The following is a 23,387-nucleotide window of genomic DNA, read 5'->3' on the forward strand; positions in this document are numbered from 1 at the left end:
ATTAAAAAAAAGCTTAAAAAGGTTTTCCAGGTTCAGAGAAACATGGCTACTTTATTCCAAAAACAGGTGCCACCCTTGTCCATGGGTTGTGTCTGACTCCCATAGAGCTGAGCTGCAATACCAATGCTTCAATACAGCTCACAACCGGTGCACAGTGGACATGGAAGAAGGCAGCCATGTTTATCTATTTCTGAACAACCCCTTTAAGTTTTTTTTTTTTTTATGAAAAGCCACAATCCCCCTTTCAGTTACAGTGTTTTCGCCATGTGTACCCATGGGACTGTTTTGCACCCCCCTCTTCTTCTGGACGGACCTGTGTACTTACCTGCTTCCTGACCATGGCTGCCTCGCTGGGCTCCTTAGATGTAAACTTCCTGTTCGATGCCACTGCAGCCAATTGCTGGCCGCAGTGGTGACCTGCTCCCCTTGGTCACGTGACACAAGGGGAGCAGGTTGCCACCGCGGCAGTGTCAAACACGAAATTTATATCCAGGAAGCTGGCCAGCAAAAATGTCGGAGGCTGGCGCTAAGAAGCAAGTAGGTATGCTTGGCTTTGTTTGCCCAGGAGAGGAAGAAGAAGAAAGGAGGAGGAGGGGGGGGCACAACCTCTTTAATGAAAAAAAGGTTTACAACTTTATAATTTCCTTTGTCTTTCACCTTTTTAAAATTTCTGCTTGCTGTCAGTAAATGGAACACCTCTCCTGGTCACATCCAACTAACCACAGGTACGTTTCTTATAAGGGCTCGTTCACACGACCGTGTGAAGCCCGTGCCGTGGGTTGCAAATTGCGGTCTGCAATACATGGGCACCGACCGTGATCCAGCCGCATGGGGATCATGGACCCATTCACTTGAATGGGTCCGCGATCCCTCCGTTCCGCACAAAGATAGAGCATGTTCTATCTTTATTTTTGTGGTGCGGAGGCACGGAACGGAACCCCAGCAAGCACTCCGTAGTGTTCCGTTCCACATCTCCGGATTTGCGGACCCAGTGAAGTGAATGGGTCCGCATCCGTGATGCGGAATGCACACAGAACGGTGCAGTCCGCAATACGGCAACGGGCAGCACACGTTCGTGTGAATGAGCCCTAAGGCTGAGATTCCAAGGGGTGGCTGCAATCGCACCAACCCATGCATGGTCAATGGGCGCATTCATTTATGGGTTAACAGAGGTATTACCTTCAGATTCCATTGGGCCTTACAGTGCATCAGAGATCTCGAGCAGTGATACCGGTGTCTACTGCACATAATGGACTCTGAATGTAGAGGTCCATTCACACTGTTTGCAGTCGGTCGCACAAGGGGATGATTTCCCGATATCTATTGCTTCACAGTGACATCCATCCAAAGTATAGTTGGGAGGTATCAGGAAATCCTCCCTTCGCCCATACACCCGCAGCTTACCAAGGTGTACAGAGGCATACCAGCATGACTGTGCACCATATGGCATTAAAAGGGGTATATTGGATGATAAAAAGGTGTCTGCTTACTTCTAGAGATAACCCCTCTCTTCTCCAGAAGTCTGGTATTACAGCTCAGCCCTATCCAAGTAAACAGGGCTGAACTGTAATACCGGATATAACCTATGAGCAAAAGGGGCGCTGTGTTTGGTCGTAGTTAGTCATGCTTTCCTAATCTAACCGTGAGTCATGTAGGAGAAGCTGATAAAACTATAATTTACCAATTACGTCCGTCTTGGCAATTCCATGATTAAAATGGAACACGTATGGCAATTCATACAAAGTAAGCAGAGGGGAAAAAATATGAAAAATCAGCATAATATTAGAAGAAAAAAAAAAATAGGAAGTCTGCATAAGGCCTCGATTCATAGGCAGACATAGATGGACCTATGTGATGCAGGAGCATGAAGCAAGGACTTAATCCGCCCTTGGCGGCTGCTGTGTTGTATCAGGCTCCTATAATCTGCTGGTGTGAGCTGGAAGTGATGGTCGGGATTTACTTGTCGCACATATGGAAATGGGATGTGTAACAATCTGAGTCAGTTTGTGGCATTTCTCTTCACCCTCGAGTATTGCCAGGAACGCGCGCCAGAGTTGCAAACCTCCCAGACTAACAATTTGCGCCAAAGAAAAGAAACTCTTTGTTACAAGAAGCTCAAGGGCCAACAAAACAAATCTTCAGACGACGCCGGTAGTAAAGACGCTCGTTTCCTATCCATTCAGTGAGAATAGGAATATAAGGACTGTCCGTGTACCTGCACATGGGGGCGTGTGCAGATTTCTGTGCGGATTAATGTGCGTTTCCGCATACGGTATGCTACTTGCGGTTTTTGGTGCAGAACTGATGCAGTTTTGCAGCAGATCTCACCTCTGCATTGAAACAAACAATTGACATGCTGGAGTTTTCAAAATGTCAATTTTTCTGCACGGCAGAAAAATGCAAGGTGTATATAAAGGTACTGTACTATGACGCGGTTTTTCTGCACGAGAATCTGCCTGTAAACGCACCGTGTGCAGGTCACCTTACGTGCACTAAGATTCAGGCCGCGGTTGTGTATTTTGCAAGGATTTTTCACTTGGATTCTCATGCAGAAAATCCACAGTGTAAGGCCTCCTGCACACGAACGTGTGCTGCCCGTTGCTGTATTGCACACCGCATTTGCGGATCCGCAATACACGGGCGCTGTTCCGTAGGCATTCCGCATCACGGATGCGGACCCATTCACTTCAATGGGTCCGCAAATCCGGAGATGAGGAATGGTGCGGAACGGAACCCTACAGAAGCACTACGGAGTGCTTCCGTGGGGTTTCGTCCTGTACTTCCGTTCCGCAAAAAGATAGAACATGTCCTGTCCTATCTTTTTGCGGAACGGGCGGATCGCGGACCCATTAAAGTGAATGGGTCTGCGATCCGCTGCGGCTGCCCCGCGGTCAGTGTTCGTGCATTGCAGCCCTGCAATTTTCAGGCTGCAGCTTGGCCATGGGGAGCACATGTTCGTGTGCAGGAGGCCTAAGGCATCTTGCACACGAACATTTTCTTTTTTTCCCCATTTACGTTCAGTTTTTTGCGTTCCGTATACGGAACCATTCATATCAATGGATCCACACAAAAAAAGGAAGGTACTCCATGTGCCTTCAGTTTCCGTATTTCCGTTCAAAGATAGAACATGTCCTATTATTTTCCATATAACGGACAAGCATAGTACTGTTCTATCAGGGGCCAGCTGTTCCGTTCTGCAAAAAACTGAATGCACACGGACGTCATCTGTATTTTTTGCGGATCCGTTTTTTGCGGACTGCAAAATACAGAAAAGCGCCATACGGTTGTGTGCAAGAGGCATAATAAAAGGACCAGCTAAGGAGATGAGATCTTAAAAATCCTGTGTACACAGTGCGGAAATTTGCTGAGTAGACATTGACCTGCTGCAGTGTAGATTTGCAGCATATCAATTGTTTGTGCGGATTTCACATATCTGGGTAAAGTCTGTCAAATCCGCACAAAAATCCACGCAGAAAATCTGTGGTAAGTACTGGATGTATTATGTACCGTGCATCTTCTCTTACCTTTGGTCCTTCAGCTCCAGGAATCCCTGGGAATCCCTTTCTGCCCGGATACCCCTAGAAATAAACACACCTTTGAGGCTTCCATATGACTTTACTACATAGCAGCATCTCCTTACCCGCTATAAAGTTGTGGGATTAATTGTATTGGAAAGCATCAGTTCTTAAAATTTTTAAAGGGGTCTTCCCATCTCAAGCATCCACAAAACATGCCCGATAGAGGTGATGGAGACCAATTTGCCAAAAGTAAAGCGGGCACTTGTTTGTGGAGAAGTGGTGGCACATGGCTCTCTGCATTGAAGTCTATGGGAGCTGCAGAAAGAGGAAAGCAATCCTGTGGATATGCTATAAATGACTGACATTGGAAAACTCCATTGAGCTTTAAAAGGGAGCCTGCCAGAAGTTTTTAACATGCTAAACTGCTGGCAGCTCTAGGCAGGGGAAAGCAGCAAAAATAGAACTTTGTAGAGCTTTCATTATCAGGAGTAGTGTGAAGTTAAAGTTTTATTCTGCCAGATTCTGCTCCTTAACTGCATTTAAAGATGAGTTTACCCTGAGTCAAAGGGCTCATGCACATGAACGCTTTTTGCGTTCCGCATACAGGACATATTTTGATTCCGTATACGGTCCGTATACAGAACCATTCATTTCAATGGGTCAGCAAAACATGCGGACAGCACTCTGTGTGCTGTCCGCATCCGTTGCTCCGTTCCGTGGCCTCGCAAAAATTATGAGGCATGTCCTATTCCTGTCCGTTTGGGGACAAGAATAGGCATTTCTATAATAGGCCTCCTGTTCTGTTCCGCAAATTGCGGAAGGCACACGGGCGGCATCCGTTTTTGGCGGATCTGTAATTTGCAGACCGCAAAAAACGTCACGGTCGTGTGCATGAGCCCAAAGATGCAGCATCCAACCAGGAAACCATTAAAGCTACCAGCCGGAACCAAGATGCACTTCATTGCAGAGAAAAACAAGCAGTTCATAGTAAAGGAGAACCTGGCAGAATAAAAGTTCATATTCCCTCTACTCTTTATAATAAAAATTCCACAAAAGGGATGTTTGCACTGCTCTCCCCAGCCCCTACCTAGTGCTATCAGCAGTTTAGCATGGTCAAAACTGCTGACAGATTCCCTCTGAAGGGGTTGTCTGGGTTTAAAAAAAAACCAAAAAACACAAGGCTGCCTTCTTTGCAAAAACAGCGCCACACCGACCACTGTTTGTGTCTGGTATTGCAGCTCAGCCCAATTCACGTCAAGGAGGCTTAAAGAGGCATTTCGGGATCACGAGAACAGGGACCACTTGAAGCCCCCTGAAATAAATGGAGCAGACGGTTGGGTATGCGTGCAGCCGCACCGTTCATTTCTATGGGAGTTCCGGAAATAGCCGAGAGCTCTACTCCCATAGAAATGAATGGAGCACGCACAACCAGCCACTCCATTCATTTCTGGGGGCTCCACTGGGTATGGGGTCCCTGTTCTTGTGATCAGTGGGGGTCCCAGTGGGAGGACCCCCACGGATCTAGTAGTTATTCCTTATCCTGTAGATAGGGGATCATTTCCCTTTAATACTGTACGACACACACATCGTAGACAGGTGTGGCACTCTTTCTGAAAGCAAGCAGCTATGTGTTTATAATTCTGGACAGCCCCTTTAAGAATATAAGTTTACATCCCGTGCGGACACACCCTTAAGAACAACATTCCTGAATAAATTAAAAGGCGCATTAATTCCTAATTTATGTAAGGAAAGAGGATCTTTGAGGCGGCTAAATGATTGCATTGAATTAGCAATTAAAGATGAACTGTTACCAAGCCAAGACATGAAGGTGACAGAGACCCGGCAGACTGCTGGTGACAGCGGGTGGGGCAGAGGGGGCAACCATTTGCGGGGCACCCTTCAGAGCGAGGTGACAGCAATCCACCGGACATGAAGGGGCTTCTATTTCTGGCCTATAAATAATGACCCTCTGGTTTCATTCTGGCCAGTGTCGTCTCTCGTAGGTGGCGCGGCTGTTTTATATTAGGCAAGAAAAACATTCAGCAGGAAAATGCTTCATTTCCTGCTGATGTCTACACCACCAAACAAGTTCACCGAGTAAAAGCGTAATGAGATACGGTAAATTCGTACCTCCAGACCGGGAGCTCCTGGTGGCCCAATTGGTCCTTCATCTCCCTAAAAAAGGAAAGAAAATGACAGGTTAGAAGGAATGATGACATAAAAATGGCAGCGTGTTATTATAGCACATACGCCACGGCAGGGAGAGAAGTCACTTCCAGTAAGGCCTCTTGCACACGACCGCATGGCTTTTTCAGTATTTTGCGGTCCGAAAAAAATAGGGATTATAGAACAGTACTATCCTTGTCCGTTATGCGGACAATAATAGGACATGTTTTATCTTTGAACGGAATGGAAAAAACGGAAACGGAAGGCATAACGAAGTACCTTCCGTTTTTTTGTGTGGATCCATTGAAATGAATGGTTCCGTATACGGAACGGAAACCAAAAACGTTCATGTGCAAGAGGCCCAAGGCTACATTCACACGAACGTATTTTGTTTCCGTGTCCGTCCCATTTTTTTGCCGATAGGATGCGGACCCATTTATTTTTAATGGGTCTGCAAAAAATGCACATAGTGTGCTGTCCGCATCGTATGTCCGTTCCGTAGCCCCACAAAAAAAAAATCGAACATGTTCTATTCTTGTCCGTTTTGCGAACAAGGATAGGCATTGTTACAATGGATCCGCAAAAAACGGATGGCATACGTTTTTTTTTGCGGATCCGTAATTTGCGGACCGCAAAACACATACGGTCATGTGAATGTAGCCTAAGCAAGAGAACGCAGGAATGTTCCTGAAATGAAGAATGAAAAATTCAGCTTTCTCCTCTGTAAGAAGCCACTTCCACCAGATATATGCACATGACAAAGCAATGGCAGGAATTCAAGTCAGTCAAAAGCCATGAAGCTTTCGAGGACGAGTTTCTAGGACGTTAAAAGGGATCCTGAGCATGGTGCGCGAGTATAAAAAAAAATACTGCTCTGGTAGTCCGTCATCCCCGCCACTTCCCATTCATCGCCTGGCTGCAACTGTGATGTGCCGACTCCCTGCAGGTCACTGCTACCAGCCAATCAGTGGGGACGTCTGCAGGCGCCGCACATGGCCGCTGAGGCTACTGACTGACCGGCGGCAGTGACGTGCATGGAGTCAGCAAGTCCCAATTCCAACCAAGTTGGGTATTGAAGTTTTTAAAAACACACACCATGCCTGACCAGCCCCAATTATTTTCGGAGCTCGGACAGTTCCTTTAAGATCATAATCAAAGGAGTGAATGTAATCAACTGATTGCAATGGGTCCACCTCCTAGCACCCAAGGCGAGCAGCTGATTTTGCCAGGGAAGAGCTGTGGCCCTCAGGCAGCAGTGTACTTACCATGGAGGCAGACCATGCAACTGAAGCACTGAACTTCTCTTGCTTCCAGACATGAACCCACAACACTTTACGCTAGTTGCCAATAGGGGGAGCTCACTGCATAGATTTTTACAGTTTCCATTTGGTTTCTTGGTAACTGTATACATTCTAATGCACTGAGCTCCCTCTAGTGGTGACTGAGAGCAGCTAGTTTTAGAATATATTGTGTGAAGGGAAGCAGGACATTTAAAGGTGTGCGTGGAAAATTACACATAAGATTCATCAAGCTCAATCCTCCCTTAACCCTCTCTCTGCTCTCCTCCTCCCTGCTCTCAGTGTCAGAGATTAGGAGGTTATGTGTGTGTAGGCAGGGTTAAGCATCCAAGGAACACAGACCACATCGGCTGTAGATAGGCATGGACTAGGCAGTATGCAGGGGAGGAAACATGTAAGAGGTGTACAAGCATAGATAAAATCAGGGCACCTATGGCAAACTCTACAGGGGTAGGGGGTATCATTACACACTTGTCGGCATCAATGCCTGTCAGTACAATGAGCTGTAGAAGGAAAAGTCAGTTCAAGAATGAAGCGGTGCTGATGAATGAGAGCTAGTGAAGGCAGCAGCATCCTGAACACACAGACCTTAGATCCAGGGTGCATTGAGAGGGACACCAAGTCTGAAATTAGGTGCATGTTGCGAAATAAATTAAGAAGGTTTCTAAATTGCAACTTTTTTTTTTTTTTACTTAAATGTACAAGCCTTTAAACAGCCCAAATGTGACTGGAAGTCATGAATATCACACTAATAAGTCACACGTTTTACTATGTCAGCATATATAACTCAACTTTAAGACAAAGTATCCATGAAGGAGTCATGTCATATACATAGAGTATCTGCAGTGTACAAGCGCCATTACCATTCTCTGTAGGAGAAAATATCTATTAGAAGTTACCCACCTCTCGCCCAGGCTGTCCTCTGGGCCCCGGGAAACCTCTGGCTCCTGGCTTTCCCTGTAAACCAACAAAAAGAATGAGGGTCTCATAAATATAAGGACAAGTCCCTTAGGATCCCTTCAGACGAGCAAGAGAAGGGATGGAGCGCCAGTGCAATACTGCCATGGGATAGCATCCAACATCAATTTCATGGAAGAGAGAGTTTTGGAGGAGCCTCAATACAAACAGTGGAGAAGTGGGCTCTGCCAATACAATCTCCAGGAATCTCACTTCCCGTTTTGTTTTTCTTAACTAGTCGATCGCAGCTTGGCACGCCGAATATGCCATGATGAGGACATCTCACCTTTAATCCTTCCGGTCCATTTTGTCCTGGAGGTCCAATGTCCCCTGGAAAGCCCTGCAAGGGAGAGAAATGAAATGAAGCCACCTGCAGGATGGGTGCATAGGAAAGAAGAAACCCTGTTTATGCAATGGGGCATTCCAAATACAACATCTAGGAGTAAAAGGGCTTGTGTTTGCCCCAAAAGAGATTATCTGGCATAAAATACTTTAGGATAGCAGTAATACACCAATAAAACGTCTCTGCCCAGCATAAAAAGAAACCTGTGTGTGCTGAAATATATATAAAATGCTGCAACGATGTGTATCATCAGTGTGTTCTGGAGAGGATCTCAGTTTTCATTAAGAAGCCATACTGGAAATCTTATAAGGGCTTGTCCGGGGTTTTATAAGTGAAGGCCTACGACTTAAAAGAAAAGGCCTTGACTTCAACAGGAGCAGCACTCAGTCAGCTGGTGCTCCGGTGCTGACTTTCGTCAGACCAGCTGATTGGCAGGGGTGAAGGGTGTCGGGCCCCCCCCACCTATCAGCTAGTGATGCCTGTACTGAAGATAGGCCATCACTTTAAAAACCCTGGACAACTCCTTTAGGTGTTTAATGTTCTCCTCCTACATGATTCAGTGCAGCACTGACACCGGCGACTTTCAGTGGTTTTGAGCACGTGGTATATAGTAAGCAGCACACAATGCCATACATCTCCGACATTACACTCATGCCTCTTATCCGGCTTTCCAGCCCTAATTATTTTGTGTGGTGAGGGGATGGTCATGCAGTTTGTATGACCAAGAAATCTAACTTTTATCCCTCCCCTCAGTGCCATGGTTGCTAGAGGCATCGGCTCTCTGCGCTGAACATGTCCCCAACCCCTCTCCTCTGAGTGACGGTTGTAGCGTCCAATCAAAAGACTGCTAGAGCAGAGGGGAGGGAATAGGGAAATGTAGAAAGCCGGGGGAACTGAACATGAAGGGGCCACATCCATTGCACTTACAATAATGGTGCTTTCGGGGCAATAAAAGTGCCATGATTGCCAGAGCCATCAGCTCTCTGCGCTGAACATGTCCCCAACCCCTCTCCTCTGAGTGACGGATGTAGCGTCCAATCAGAGGCGAGAGGCTGGGGAAATACAGAGAGCTGAGGGCACTAAACATCAAGGGGGCACCACCACTGCACTTACAATAATGGGGGAAATAAAAGTTGAGTATCTCGGCCATTACCCCGGCTATGCTTACTCTGCTCCTCCTGTCAGCAGTTAGGAGGGGGTCAAAACCTGCTTAAAGACTCCCTTTAATACTGAAACGGTTTCTTATCTGCGTATCCAAAAGTTGAATAAAGCAATGAAAGGTTCTGCAACTTTCTAATACATTTCATGTTTCAAAAGCCTCTTCTATTATAAGATCAGTGCTTGCAGTCAGTGACTGGTAACACTTTCATGCATATCCAGATGCTGAAAACTTGCACCTACCTACCCCCGCACACAGCTTAGAAGTGGATAGACTGGTTTATAGTCTAGGTAACCGAAATATATCAGCATACGTATCTCGCTAGATCTGATATATCACTGTCCATAAAGTCTATCTACTTTACCTGCTACTCCATAAGAATACATTAAAAATGATACTGCAGTGCAAGAAAATGCCGTCATATCAGTGCAAACGCGCTCTGGTTATCTAACCGTTAGACTTGCGGTTGGAAGTTGGATGCACACGGGTCTGGATATTGCAACGCGTGCAGGGAATTGGTGGACCAGGCGCTTTCTTTTCATTGTTTGCCAGGATACTGCACGTTATATTAAAAGCTATAAAGAAATATGAATTCGGCAGAGGCTGTTCTCTGGTAACAGGATAGTTCTTTAAAGAATGACGTCCAATTTCAATGTACACAACTCAGTGCAGCCTGCCAAGGCTATGATCTAACCGTTTCTGGCTCTGGTGTATGGACAAACCACAAGAATACATTTTTACAATCCGCTGGCTGCTGCATCGCCTCTGCTACATCACAGAGGCCGACACTGGGGCACTAGTCCTGCTCTGGAGCATCCACCCTACATGGCGGTACGCTTACTTTGACACCAGGCTCCCTTTAAGGTTATGATGAAGCTCTTGCCTCGTCTACCAGGAATGGAAGGGGTCATTCTTACCTCTGTCTATATTTTTACTCCGTACATCAGAGTTTATATGTGGTGCTAAAAGATTTGAAGGTCATATCTGCAAAATGTAACCCTTCAGAGGAACATCTGACCAACGAAGGGGGCGCTGCCAACCATGTCAATGAGCGGCCACCCAGTCACCAATTATAGGCCCTGTGATGGCCCTCAAATGGGTGCCGATTGACTTGCTATATCATTGATCAGCATAAATGAACGAGCAGACATCTGGACCCTCACACTGAAGGATTAGGTCCATCCATGCTGCAAATTCCCCAATGTGACTGCTGAATTGGGCCCTCTATGGTTTTGTATGGTCAGTCTGGGGTTAAAACAACGGGTTTCTGGAATAATACGCTTAGGGTCCATTTACAGGGGTGAATACATGGGGCAATGAATGGGAAGGAACTGACCAGTGACCTCTTGTGTGAGCAGCATTTCCACCCAGCGATCATCCCCTCTGTAGGGGGATGGATGATTGTTACTGCGATTGTTCCTCCCCATACAGACTAACTGTTTGCCCATGGCACAGGGGGATGTGTAGCTGACAAGCAGTGATTTTGCAGTGATTGGCGGCACATTTACCAGATGCAATTATTGGGAACAAACATTGGAACTAATTTTTCTTCGTGATAACTGTCCTCAATATATGCCAGTAAAAAAAAAATCTTTGTTCCTGGTCCTCGGCTGTCGGCTGTGCAGGGCTGCGCACAGCGTGAGGGCGCTCTGTGACCGTATGCTGTGTGCGCCGGTTCACAGAGCACAGCCGACAGCAGGATGAAGGGTGAGGACCAGTGGCGTCCAGGAGCAGGAGAGGTAAGTGTTTTTTATTTTATTTGCGCTGGGGGGCTGACATGAGGGCTGATAGATGCTAACATGAGGGCTAATGGATGGCTGAAGGTTGGGGGGTTGATCTGAGGCATTGGTTTTTACAAAAGAAAAAGAAGGAGAAGGACCTCCACTAGAAAGGATGACTAATAAATCGTTTGATGCATGTGTCTTTACAGAGGAAGATGTTCTAAGTTTGCTGTCTAAAGTGAAGACAAATAAGTCACAGGGGCCTGATGAGATACACCCAAAATTATTAAAAGAGCTTAGTGGTGAGCTGGCAAAACCGTTAACAGATTTATTTAACCAATCATTAGTAACAGGAGTCATCCCGGAAGATTGGAAATTGGCAAATGTCGTGCCCATTCACAAGAAAGGTAGTAGGGAGGAATCGAGCAACTATAGACCAGTGAGTCTGACATCAATAGTAGGCAAATTAATGGAAACCCTATTAAAGGATAGGATTGTGGAACATCTAAAATCCCATGGATTGCAAGATGAAAAACAGCATGGGTTTACTTCAGGGAGATCATGTCAAACAAATCTTATAGATTTTTTTGACTGGGTGACTAAAATAATAGACGGTGGAGGTGCAGTAGACATCGCATATCTAGATTTTAGTAAGGCTTTTGACACTGTCCCACATAGAAGACTTATCAATAAACTGCAGTCATTGAGCATGGACTCCCATATTGTTGAGTGGATTAGGCAGTGGCTGAGTGACAGGCAACAGAGGGTTGTAGTCAATGGAGAACATTCAAAACAAGGTCATGTTACCAGTGGGGTTCCACAGGGATCTGTACTGGGACCAATTTTGTTTAATATCTTCATAAGTGATATTGCAAAAGGCCTCGATGGTAAGGTTTGTCTTTTTGCTGATGACACAAAGATATGTAACAGGGTTGATGTTCCTGGAGGGAAAGGCCAAATGGAAAAGGATTTAGGAAAGCTAGAAGAATGGTCAGAACTCTGGCAACTGAAATTTAATGTGGATAAGTGCAAGATAATGCACCTGGGGCGTAAAAACCCAAGGGCAGAATATAGAATATTCGACACAGTCCTGACCTCAGTATCTGAGGAAAGGGATTTAGGAGTAATTATTTCAGAAGACTTAAAGGTGGGAAGACAATGTAATAAAGCAGCACGAAATGCAAGCAGAATGCTTGGATGTATAGGGAGAGGTATAAGCAGTAGAAAGAGGGAGGTGCTTATGCCGCTGTACAGAACACTGGTGAGACCTCACTTGGAGTATTGTGCGCAGTACTGGAGGCCATATCTCCAGAAGGATATAGATACTTTGGAGAGAGTTCAGAGAAGAGCTACTAAACTGGTCCATGGATTGCAGGATAAAACTTACCAGGAAAGGTTAAAAGACCTTAATATGTATAGCTTGGAAGAAAGACGAGACAGAGGGGATATGATAGAAACTTTTAAATACATAAAGGGAATCAACTCGGTAAAAGAGGAGAGCATATTTAAAAGAAGAAAAACTACCACAAGAGGACACAGTTTTAAATTAGAGGGGCAAAGGTTTAAAAGTAATATAAGGAAGTATTACTTTACTGAGAGGGTAGTGGATGCATGGAATAGCCTTCCCGCAGAAGTGGTAGCTGCAAATACAGTGAAGGAGTTTAAGCATGCATGGGATAGGCATAAGGCTATCCTTCATATAAGATAGGGCCAGGGACTATTCATAGGATTCAGATATATTGGGCAGACTAGATGGGCCAAATGGTTCTTATCTGCCGACACATTCTATGTTTCTATGTTTCTATTGGGGGTCTGATCTGAGGTCTGATTGACATTGGGGTCTGATTGCTGGTCTGACCTGAGGCGTAAAGGAAAATATTTTTTTTTATTGTCCTCCTCTAAAACCTAGGTGCGTCTTATGGGGCAAAAAATACGGTATTTAGTGCAGGGACCATTGTCCAGTTGTGGTTTTGCCAAGTATACTGCAAGTAGGTAGAGAAAGCAGGCTGGGTTCTAGGTTCGGGCTCACTGTCTTTGTCTGTCCCTACCTAGAGGCATTACACATACTGTGTTAAAAGATGCCTGAGGAAGAAGCCTGAATAGTCTCTAAAGCTTGCAATTTTAACATCATCTTTCCAGTTAGTTAGCCATTAAAAGGTGTTAACCACTGAGGAATCTAAATTTTTTGTCCCCACTATATGAAGACCTTATACAGACAATCTTTAAATCTTCCTAGTTATGGTACATTTAAAAAAAAAACCAAAAAAAAAAAAAACCTGCTCAGAGATTACCTGACCCCTGTACGATAAGACAATTAGTAGTTATTAGACATGACATACCTCTGGACCTGGAGGACCTGGAACCCCAGGAAATCCTTTGTCACCTGGTTTACCCTAATGAAAACAGAGCACCTTGTGTTAGCGACAGCCAGCTTTATTAACGAGGTTCACCTAAAAATGAAGATTCATATAAAACAGCACCATAACATAACTGACAGAGCTACGATGAGTATCGCAGAGCATATAGTATCGCAGAGCATATAGTATCCCAGAGCATATATATATACGTATCGCAGAGCATATAGTGCCGAAGGGTGAAATTGGTGGCTCTACAGTGTCAAAATCCAAACGTAACACATGCAGGTTTTTCCGCAGATTCGGAAACAATGGTTGAAAACTCGTCTGTGTGCAGACGTCCAACAATCTAATGCATCTTCCCAAGTCTCCACAAAATACTGGGATATGCGCTTCCACAGAAGTTGGCGAGCCTCATGCAGCATTTCTGCCTTTGCACAGGTGCGGACTGGGAACTTAAAATGACCCTGGAAAAAAACCTAGAAGTCCCATTTTGTAGGTAGGTCCAAAGTGACAGAAGGAGGGGCAACACAAATAGGCAGGGCCCCAGCAGAACCAAACACCACAGTGCAGCATAAAATACCGCCCCAGCAGAAACAAACACCACAGTGCAGCATAAAATACCGCCCCAGCAGAACCAAACACCACAGTGCAGCATAAAATACCACCCCAGCAGAACCAAACACCACAGTGCAGCATAAAATACCGCCCCAGCAGAACCAAACACCACAGTGCAGCATAAAATACCGCCCCAGCAGAACCAAACACCACAGTGCAGCATAAAATACCACCCCAGCAGAACCAAACACCACAGTGCAGCATAAAATACCGCCCCAGCAGAACCAAACACCACAGTGCAGCACAAAATACCTCCCCAGCAGAACCAAACACCACAGTGCAGCACAAAATACCGCCCCAGCAGAACTGAATACCAAATACTGCCCCAGCAGAACCAGATAATAAAGTGCAGCACAAAATACCGCCGCAGCAGAACCAAATACCACAGTGCAGCACAAAATACCACCCCAGCATAACCAAATATCACAGTGCAGCATAAAATACCGCCCCAGCAGAACCAAACACCACAGTGCAGCATAAAATACCGCCCCAGCAGAACCAAACACCACAGTGCAGCATAAAATACCGCCCCAGCAGAACCAAACACCACAGTGCAGCACAAAATACCTCCCCAGCAGAACCAAACACCACAGTGCAGCACAAAATACCGCCCCAGCAGAACTGAATACCAAATACCGCCCCAGCAGAACTGAATACCAAATACCGCCCCAGCAGAACTGAATACCAAATACTGCCCCAGCAGAACCAGATAATAAAGTGCAGCACAAAATACCGCCGCAGCAGAACCAAATACCACAGTGCAGCACAGAATACCACCCCAGCAGAACCAAACACCACAGTGCAGCACAAAATACCGCCCCAGCAGAACTGAATACCAAATACCGCCCCAGCAGAACTGAATACCAAATACCGCCCCAGCAGAACTGAATACCAAATACTGCCCCAGCAGAACCAGATAATAAAGTGCAGCACAAAATACCGCCGCAGCAGAACCAAATACCACAGTGCAGCACAAAATACCACCCCAGCATAACCAAATATCACAGTGCAGCATAAAATACCGCCCCAGCAGAACCAAACACCACAGTGCAGCATAAAATACCGCCCCAGCAGAACCAAACACCACAGTGCAGCACAAAATACCGCCCCATTAGAACCAAATACCACAGTGCAGCATAAAATGCCACCCCAGCATAAGCAAATATCACAGTGCAGCATAAAATACCGCCCCAGCATAAGCAAATATCACAGTGCAGCATAAAATACCACCCCAGCAGAAGCAAACACCACAGTGCAGCATGAAATACTGCACCAGCAGAACAAAATACCACAGTGCAGCATAAAATACTGCCCCAGTAGGACCAAACACCACAGTGCAGCATAAAATACCGCCCCAGCAGAACCAAATACCACAGTGCAGAACAAAATATCGCCCCAGCAGAATCAAACCCCACAGTGCAGCACAAACTACTGACACCCACGCCACAGTATAAAAATGTATCATCATCCTGATGACAGCAATGCACTTAAATTCAGGAGGGCATCTGTAGGCTGGCCAGGTGCATATGTACCCGATACTACTACATTAAATAATGCTGAGAGCATACGATTTTATGCACCTCGATGGCAGCCATTAGAAGGGCTCGGGCGGCCCCCTGGGCTTTGGCCCACCGGGTAATTTCCCTGTAGAGTCTATGGCCAATCCGCCCCTGCCTTTGCAGGCATTAAAGGAAGCAATGGCTCCACCGAAAGATGTACAGGAGAAACACAGAACTGCATACCTCCATCCCAAAAATGCTGTATGTTTGTAAAAAAAAAAAAAAAATGTCCTATCCTTGTCCATTTTGTGGACAAGAATACGCATTTTGACAATGGTGCCCGTTGAAATTGCAGAATGCACGCGGACCACAAAATACATACGGCCGTGTAAATGAGGCAAAACCCCGACAAAGCGTAGAACAATAAGCGCCTATTATGCTTTACTTTTTGGCACAACAGTTTAATGAAGATTTTGTTTTATTCTCTTTTGCTGTGTTCATTCGAACAAGACACTGGAAAAAATTACTAGAACCTCGGTGGTTTACACTGAACATCGCGCCAGGAGTGGAAGCCTCGTCGAGAATTTCGCAATGTAATAATGTGGACTGTATTAGGAGAAGAAGGTAAAGTAAGGACATTTTTGGAACCTCCAGTGATTCACAAAGCAGATCTTACCACAGGCCCTGTCTTTCCGCGCTGTCCTGGTGGTCCTGGGAGACCCTGGCTGCCCTGCAACAAAGGTAGAAATGCCAGTGAAATGACGGGATTTATCGCTTGACACTTCAAGAGTGAAATATAAATCATCGTAGATTATGTTTGTTGGCGAGGAGTTTATTTGGCATATTATTCATCTTCTACAATGAGAGGACAACAACTTTCCAGACTTCGTAATCAGGTAAAGTGCTGAAGGGCCCACCATGTTTGTCCTGCAGCATTCCATAAAAAATATACCCTTTATTAAAAACACATCAAAAATATCTTGCAAAAAACGTCCTACGCGTTTTGGACAGCGTGCGACTTGACCTTAATCTGTCTACACCAGGGATCAGCAACCTTCTGTACACCAGCTGTTCTGAAACTACAATTCCCAGAATCCTCCTTTGACTTCTATGGGAGTCACAAGAACAGTCAAATGAGTGTGCATGCTGGGAGTTGTAGTTTAACAGTAGCTGGAGTGCCGCAGGTTGCTGATCCCAGGTCTACACAAAGGGGTTAGTGTGATCAATGCTATAGACCAGGGATGCTTAACCTGCGGCCCTCCAGCTGTTGCAAAACTACAACTCCCAGCATGCCTGAACAGCCTACAGCTAGCAGCCTACAGCAGGGCATTGTGGGAGTTGTACTTTTGCAACAGCTGGAGGGCCGAGTTTGCCCATCCCTGGCCTAGACCATGTGGCCTCTTCATACATCTGGTTGGCAGGGGTGCCAGACGTTGGACCCCTGCCGATCTCATATCGATGAGGATTGGTTATCGATATATAAATTCAGGAGAACCCCTTTAATACCTTTTCTCCTTTTACAATCCTGATTTTGGCTTCAGAAACCCTGAAAAAAACCTGCTTGGGTTAGGATGTTCAGATGGCAAAAATACGCGTTGGAAAAATCTGCCGTGTATTCTGCTGCAGATTAGCTCCATTCAATAGGGCTCATCCACATGCGGAGACCCACTGAAGCGGGTATTGAGGAAAGCCGTTGACATAGAGCTGTATGGGGACAATTTTCACGTTTTGGAGCCCTTGCGCACCCCCTGATCAGTGCTATATGTGAACAACAGGAGAAATTCACTTGCTCCAAGAAATCATCATCAGTTCTCACCTTGTCGCCCTGAAATCCCACATCTCCGGGAATCCCTGGAAGGCCCTGAACGCCCTGAATATACATTAGCAAAACAGGTTACAAGATGCATGGTGAAATGTGACAAATTACCAGGAGGATATCATACAGCAGTTCATCAGTAGACACAGTAGGGTTAATTACGACGCTAATAGTCTGTTGGTCTATTATACTGGTATTGCAGCTACGTTCAAGTACAGTAGATGGGCTGAGCTGTGATATCAGGAACAGCCCATAGACAAGGCCAGTGCCGAGTCTGGAAAATAAAGCGCACCCTTGTTTCCCAACCTTGTATAACCCCGTAAAGAGACGAACGGAGCGCCTTGAAAACCAGTGAAGGTTACTGCCTAACCAGGGGTAGATGGATCCATGTCGAGCCAACTTGGCTGATCTACATAACCTCTCACCCAGGAGGCATCAGTGTGAATTATGCACAGCACGGCAATATAAACCATGTTATAAAAAAAAAATAAAAAAATCCACCTTGCACTGAAGGAAGTGAATGGGAGCATACCGCAGTACCACTCATGGCCACTATCGGAGTACGGCGCTGTGCAGTTCCAGCCTCTGCTTAGACAGCTGATCGTGGGGGATATCGTTGATCTATCCTAAGCACAGGTCGTCAATATCACAGTCCCGTAAACCCCCTTTAAATCTTCATTTCCATACTTATTTTTTTATATATCTTTGTTCAAGTAAACTGTATGGCTACAGACCAAAGCTTGATAGGTGTGAACAGGCAGAACACTGAAAATCTGTCAGCTTCTCACTTCTTAGATTTTTTAGTCAAAGAGGAATCTGTTTGAGAAAAGTGTCGTATTAACCTGAGCTAATACAAGGCTTGCTTTTTTTGGTTGGGTTCCTGAAAAGCTCAAGCGACGCTGTTTGTCAATGAGAATAACCTACTGGCTGCAAAAATGTTCCTTCTAAAAAGAGACCAAATGCAAATAATATCTGCCCAATTTTACCCCCTCCCAAAGAAACTAAAGCAAACACTGACTAATGGAAGCCGCCTTCCTCGCTACAGAGTTAGCTCTGGAAATAACACTGGGAGGGCTGTATTTTTCTTTATACGCTTTTAACGACATATTAATTAGACAAATGTTGTGGCCGGCTTTCCTTCTCCACCTCACCGGCAGTGTTAATAATAATAATTCACACTAAGCAGGCCAGAAGAGCGTACTTTTTTTTTTGCCGCCGTCAGGGCGGTATGCGCCGGCGGACCTTTTTTCCACAGCACTTTCCTATAGAGGCAGCCACCATGCGGTATACGTTTTCACAATGGCAGTCAATGAGCAACATAGGCCACTGTACCTACGCCCAGTTGGAGGCTTCTGTCAGAGGTAAACATCGGAAATCCTTCCCTACATATACCTCTGAAGAACGGCTCAAACCCAGTGTGCACAGAGCCTTATTCCGCTGGACTCTAACGTTAAGGATAGGTTCACACGGAATATTTTGGGTGCAGGTTACAGCAGGGATTCAGTGCCGGAAACAAGGCCAAATCTGCCGGGGAGAGTCGGCATATTAAATTGCTGGCTGGTCCCACCGACAATAGTCATATATAAGGAGGCCTTAAATACTCTGCTTGTTCAGTGCCGGGACAGCTTGCCCTTGTGATCTGCATACTGGGAACTAAACAGTAACACACTAAAAAGCAAAAAGATTTAAAAAAAAAAAAAAAAACCACACAAACCCAGAATGCAGTGCACTGCAATACAGAAGCTCAATTTAGGAGTTGAGCTAAACTATTACATTTGTTGACAACCTGATGACAGATTTCAAAAATCAACCTGCAGAATTGTGAATGCTGCTCTGGACTATAAGGCTAAGTACACATCAGCGTTTGCAATTACCATATTCTGTCTTGGCGCAGGCACAGAATACTGAAATTGTCCTTGTCTGGCATATGCTAGACAGGGCTGGCGCCCAAAAGATCCTATTCAATATAAGGGCTTGTTCACGTCTGCATTGGAGCCTCCGTTCGGAGCCTCCATCACAGATTCCGTCATAAAGACCGGACAAAAAAGTTCTGCATACAGAAATATATAAAAAAAAAAAAATACACACAGGATCGCAAATGGAAAATGAACGGCCTCTCGTCAATGAAGCCTGTTCAGCTCTGAAATTCGGCACTTTCATTAGCAGAAAAACAGAAATGACTAGCGGTGATGTAAAGGAGGACTTACGGGGTCTGCCGTATGACAAAATACTGCTGCAGATGGGCTCGAAGCCTCACTTTTTTGATGACTCTGCTCAGTAACCTTATGACATTGCATCAGTGATGCATCTGAAGATGGAGATCCTGCTTTTACAGATGTTTCCAACCACAGAGGATGATTCAGGGAGACTGGGAATCAGAGCTTTTCATATCTTGACAGGCCTTACGTCAGAAGATGTAAATTTGGAAAAGATGAAATATATTAAAAATATTTTGGAAAAAAGTTGATGTGCTACATTAAAGGGCATCTGTCAGCAGTTTTGCACCTATGACACTGGCTGACCTGTTACATGTGCGCTTGGCAGCTGAAGGCATCTGTGTTGGTCCCATGTTCATATGTGTCCGCATTACTGAGAAAAATGATCTTTTAATATATGCAAATGAGCCTCTAGGAGCAACGGGGGCGTCGCCATTACACCTAGAGGCTCTTCTCTCTCTGCAACTGCTGCGCCCTCTGCACTTTGATTGACTTTAGGAGATGACTGGGCCAGGCAGTGTAAATGTGATCACACCAGGCCCTGTCAAAGTGCAGAGGACGCAGCAGTTGCAGATAGAGCAGAGCCTCTAGGTGTAACGGCAACACCCCCTTTGCTCCTAGAGGCTCATTTGCATATATTAATACATTATTTTTCCTCAGCAATGCGGACACATATGAACATGGGGCCAACACAGATGTCTTCAGTTGCCAAATGCACATATAACAGGTCAGCCAGTTTCATAGGTACAAAACTGCTGACAGATGCCCTTTAATACACTCTGACTCTATGGGGGCATGACTGAAATAATGACTGCTGCTCTGCATGGGTCCGAAAGGTTCTCCTCCTTCTTGTTCGATTCTGTCATTCTGACATTTTTATCCAATCGAATGTTAACAACCAAGACACGATCCACGGTTAAAGGGGGAAAAATTGGACCAAAAAAGCCGCCCCTTTCCGCCTCTTTTTTGGCAGCTGTATAAAAAGCAGATCTTTGCAAGGTCTACTTTCTACATTGCTGCTACTAGTTGAAATAAACTAAGTTGTAAGAACATAGGCCAAGGACCCCGAGATCGGAAAAACGCCAGGAAGCGCCAAAAGCACGAGCCAGAAATGTGGAATACTGAAAGAACCCGTAATTATCTCCAAATTCATGATCGTCAGCAAGGACCATCACATGGAAAAAGTTATGGAAGGCCGCCCTCCATCTGATTCCACTAAGAAATCTCAACAGGGGTCCATCCCACTGCAGCAACATGAAGAAAAACCTCATTACTCAACGCCCCATATTTCTCAGTATAATTTGTAGGGAACTGGTCAACCGGGTGTATATAATATGCTAGTTATAACATGAGTAACTCAAAATGACGCCTAGAAGAAGCAGTCAACGGTGAAACGTGAAGTGGGTAGAGTTCTGCGAAGATGTACAGCTCTGTGACGGTTTTATTTATCATGTGCTGTAAGTCAAAGAAAGTCTTGCACTTTGTTGAATGGAGGTTTGCCGTGCTTAACTACAAGATGCCGCTCTCAGGGTCTCTCTGGTTTTATAGGATCTGTGGCTGATCACAACAATGGATATTCCTGCAGTACAGAGCCTCTAAGGTGGTGCCAACCACATACATCACTGATTTTCCCCAGGTGGTGCCACTGTTCAGACACCTTTAGCCGGTTCTGGTCCGTGGTATCTCCAAAATTACCACATAAGTGAAAGGGTTTACCAGTCCCTTAGCTGAAAAAGTGGGATCATTGCTTAACATGTACCTCTGATTATAAACAACTTTCTATAAATTGATAGTACAAGTGAAGAAAAAAAACTGTGTAATATATCTTATTAGAAAAAAATGCCTCCTTATATACTTACACTGAATTCACTGATCTAACCAGTAGCCTGATGTTGTTTCAGCTTCATTGAGAAACCAGGTTACATGCTGCCCATAGAGGTCCATGAAGAGGGTTGCTATGATGTCTCCAATACACAGCACATAGAGAAGTAGAGATCCTGCTCTTCTGTGTCTCTGTAGCACCTCCTCAGAAGTCTGCCTTCCATTCTGCAGCTGCTTCCCCCCACCCCCTCTCCTTTTCATAGACTTCTATGGGCAGCACGTAACCAGATTTGTAAATGAGCTGATAATCCGTGCTCTTTCTGGAAGATTAAAGGAACTAAGGTGGATGAGGAAAGAAGCCTGATAAGTGAAGAAAGAAGATTTTTCTATAATAAGATATATTACAAATGTTCTTTTCATTGCTTATACAACTCATTTATGTAGAGTTGTCTAAAACTGGAGGTACTCTTTAAGTGTAGACACTAAGATGATCCTTTAACAATGAAGCGAATCTTAAAAGGGTTGTCCAAGGGTAAGAAAAACATGGCTGCGTTCTTCCAAACCCCCGCCCCCCCCGTCCACAAGTTGTATGTGGTATTTCAGCTCTGCTCTATCCACTCCAATGGAAACGAGCTGCAATCCTAGACACAACCCGGACAGGGGTGGTGTTGTTTTTTAAAGAACACAGCCATGTTTTTCAAATCCTGGACAACCCCTTTAAATTTCTCAAGGTGCACTATAAAAATTTCTCTTAAGCATTTTTCTTATTTATTTTTTAACAAGGATTATTCTGTCATTGATTTAAAGGAAATGACCTGGTGTCAAGCTAAAGAGCTCAGAAAGAGTTGTTCATCTGCTAGGAAGATAACCAAATGTACACTCCTGATTTTATAAGGTTATAAATGCTCTTAGTAGAGTGCCTCCTGGGTGCATCTACCACAATGACAGGCCACATAAAAAGCTGGGTGACCCTATGGTGCCTCCGTTGTTAATAAGCATGCTGTACAAGAAGGGAGAGGGACTTGTTTATGTTAGCAATTTCCTGGTAGGGAAAGATCAGAGGGAATGAAGAGCCGAAAACAAACCGCGACAGGCCACAAAAATTCTCGGGTCCTTTTAAACAAGAACATCAAACTCTGGATGTTGTCCAAAATCGTCCAAAGTATTTTACTAGAGTATCTCGTACGTCGTCTGTAAAGAGACCTTCCAGCCATTCACCAGCATACGCCGTATATTACACACCAACTAGGCAGGTTCCCTGGCACCTTTCCAAAGCACACAGAAGGGCACTGACCCTTGATAGGACTTCGAAACTAATTGAGAACTGAACATCCAATTCAATATTTTTGAAATAATTAAAGACTTCTTCAGTCTATGGTGACAAAATTAAGATGGAAATCAATTCCATTAGTCAGAATTATTGGACAAGCTTAAATAAACAGCTAGGCGCCCCCTAGTGGCAACTGCAGGAAGCTAGAATATTACCATTTTACTCTTTACCCTTTGTCTATGCAGAGGATAAAAATAAAAAAAATTAGAGCACTAACACCTATTAAGAAAAGATTCGGCATAGGAAAAAAAAAAAAAATGGTGATTAAGGCCTCTTTCACACAGGCGTCAGTTTTTTTGCCCGGATAAGAGCCGGGTGCGTTGCGGGAAAATGCGCGATTTTCCCGCGCGAGTGCAAAACATTGTCATGCGTTGCACTCGCGTGAGAAAAATCGCGCATGTTTGGTACCCAAACTTCTTCATAGAAGTTCAGGCTTGGGATTGATGTTCTGAAGATTGTATTATTTTCCCTTATAACATGGTTATAAGGGAAAATAATAGCATTCTGAATACAGAATGCATAGTAAACCAGCGCTAGAGGGGTTAAAAAAATCATAATAATTTAACTCACC

The 23,387-nt window shown here is 44.9% G+C and overlaps 1 protein-coding gene across 1 annotated transcript in view; it reads right to left on the reverse strand.

Moving 5' to 3' along the window:
• COL27A1 (collagen type XXVII alpha 1 chain) overlaps positions 1-23,387 on the reverse strand; it is a 269,697-nt gene that overhangs the window by 111,518 nt on the left and 134,792 nt on the right. The window contains exons 17-23 of the mRNA XM_044305696.1: positions 17,450-17,503; positions 16,310-16,363; positions 13,502-13,555; positions 8,226-8,279; positions 7,886-7,939; positions 5,649-5,693; positions 3,525-3,578 (exon numbers count right to left, since the gene is read on the reverse strand). Of these exons, the coding sequence (XP_044161631.1) occupies positions 3,525-3,578; positions 5,649-5,693; positions 7,886-7,939; positions 8,226-8,279; positions 13,502-13,555; positions 16,310-16,363; positions 17,450-17,503 (369 nt within the window). The remainder of the gene's footprint in view (positions 1-3,524; positions 3,579-5,648; positions 5,694-7,885; positions 7,940-8,225; positions 8,280-13,501; positions 13,556-16,309; positions 16,364-17,449; positions 17,504-23,387) is intronic.

The sequence above is a fragment of the Bufo gargarizans genome, chromosome 9, assembly GCF_014858855.1.
Source record: "Bufo gargarizans isolate SCDJY-AF-19 chromosome 9, ASM1485885v1, whole genome shotgun sequence".
In the NCBI taxonomy this organism is placed as follows: Eukaryota; Metazoa; Chordata; class Amphibia; order Anura; family Bufonidae; genus Bufo; species Bufo gargarizans.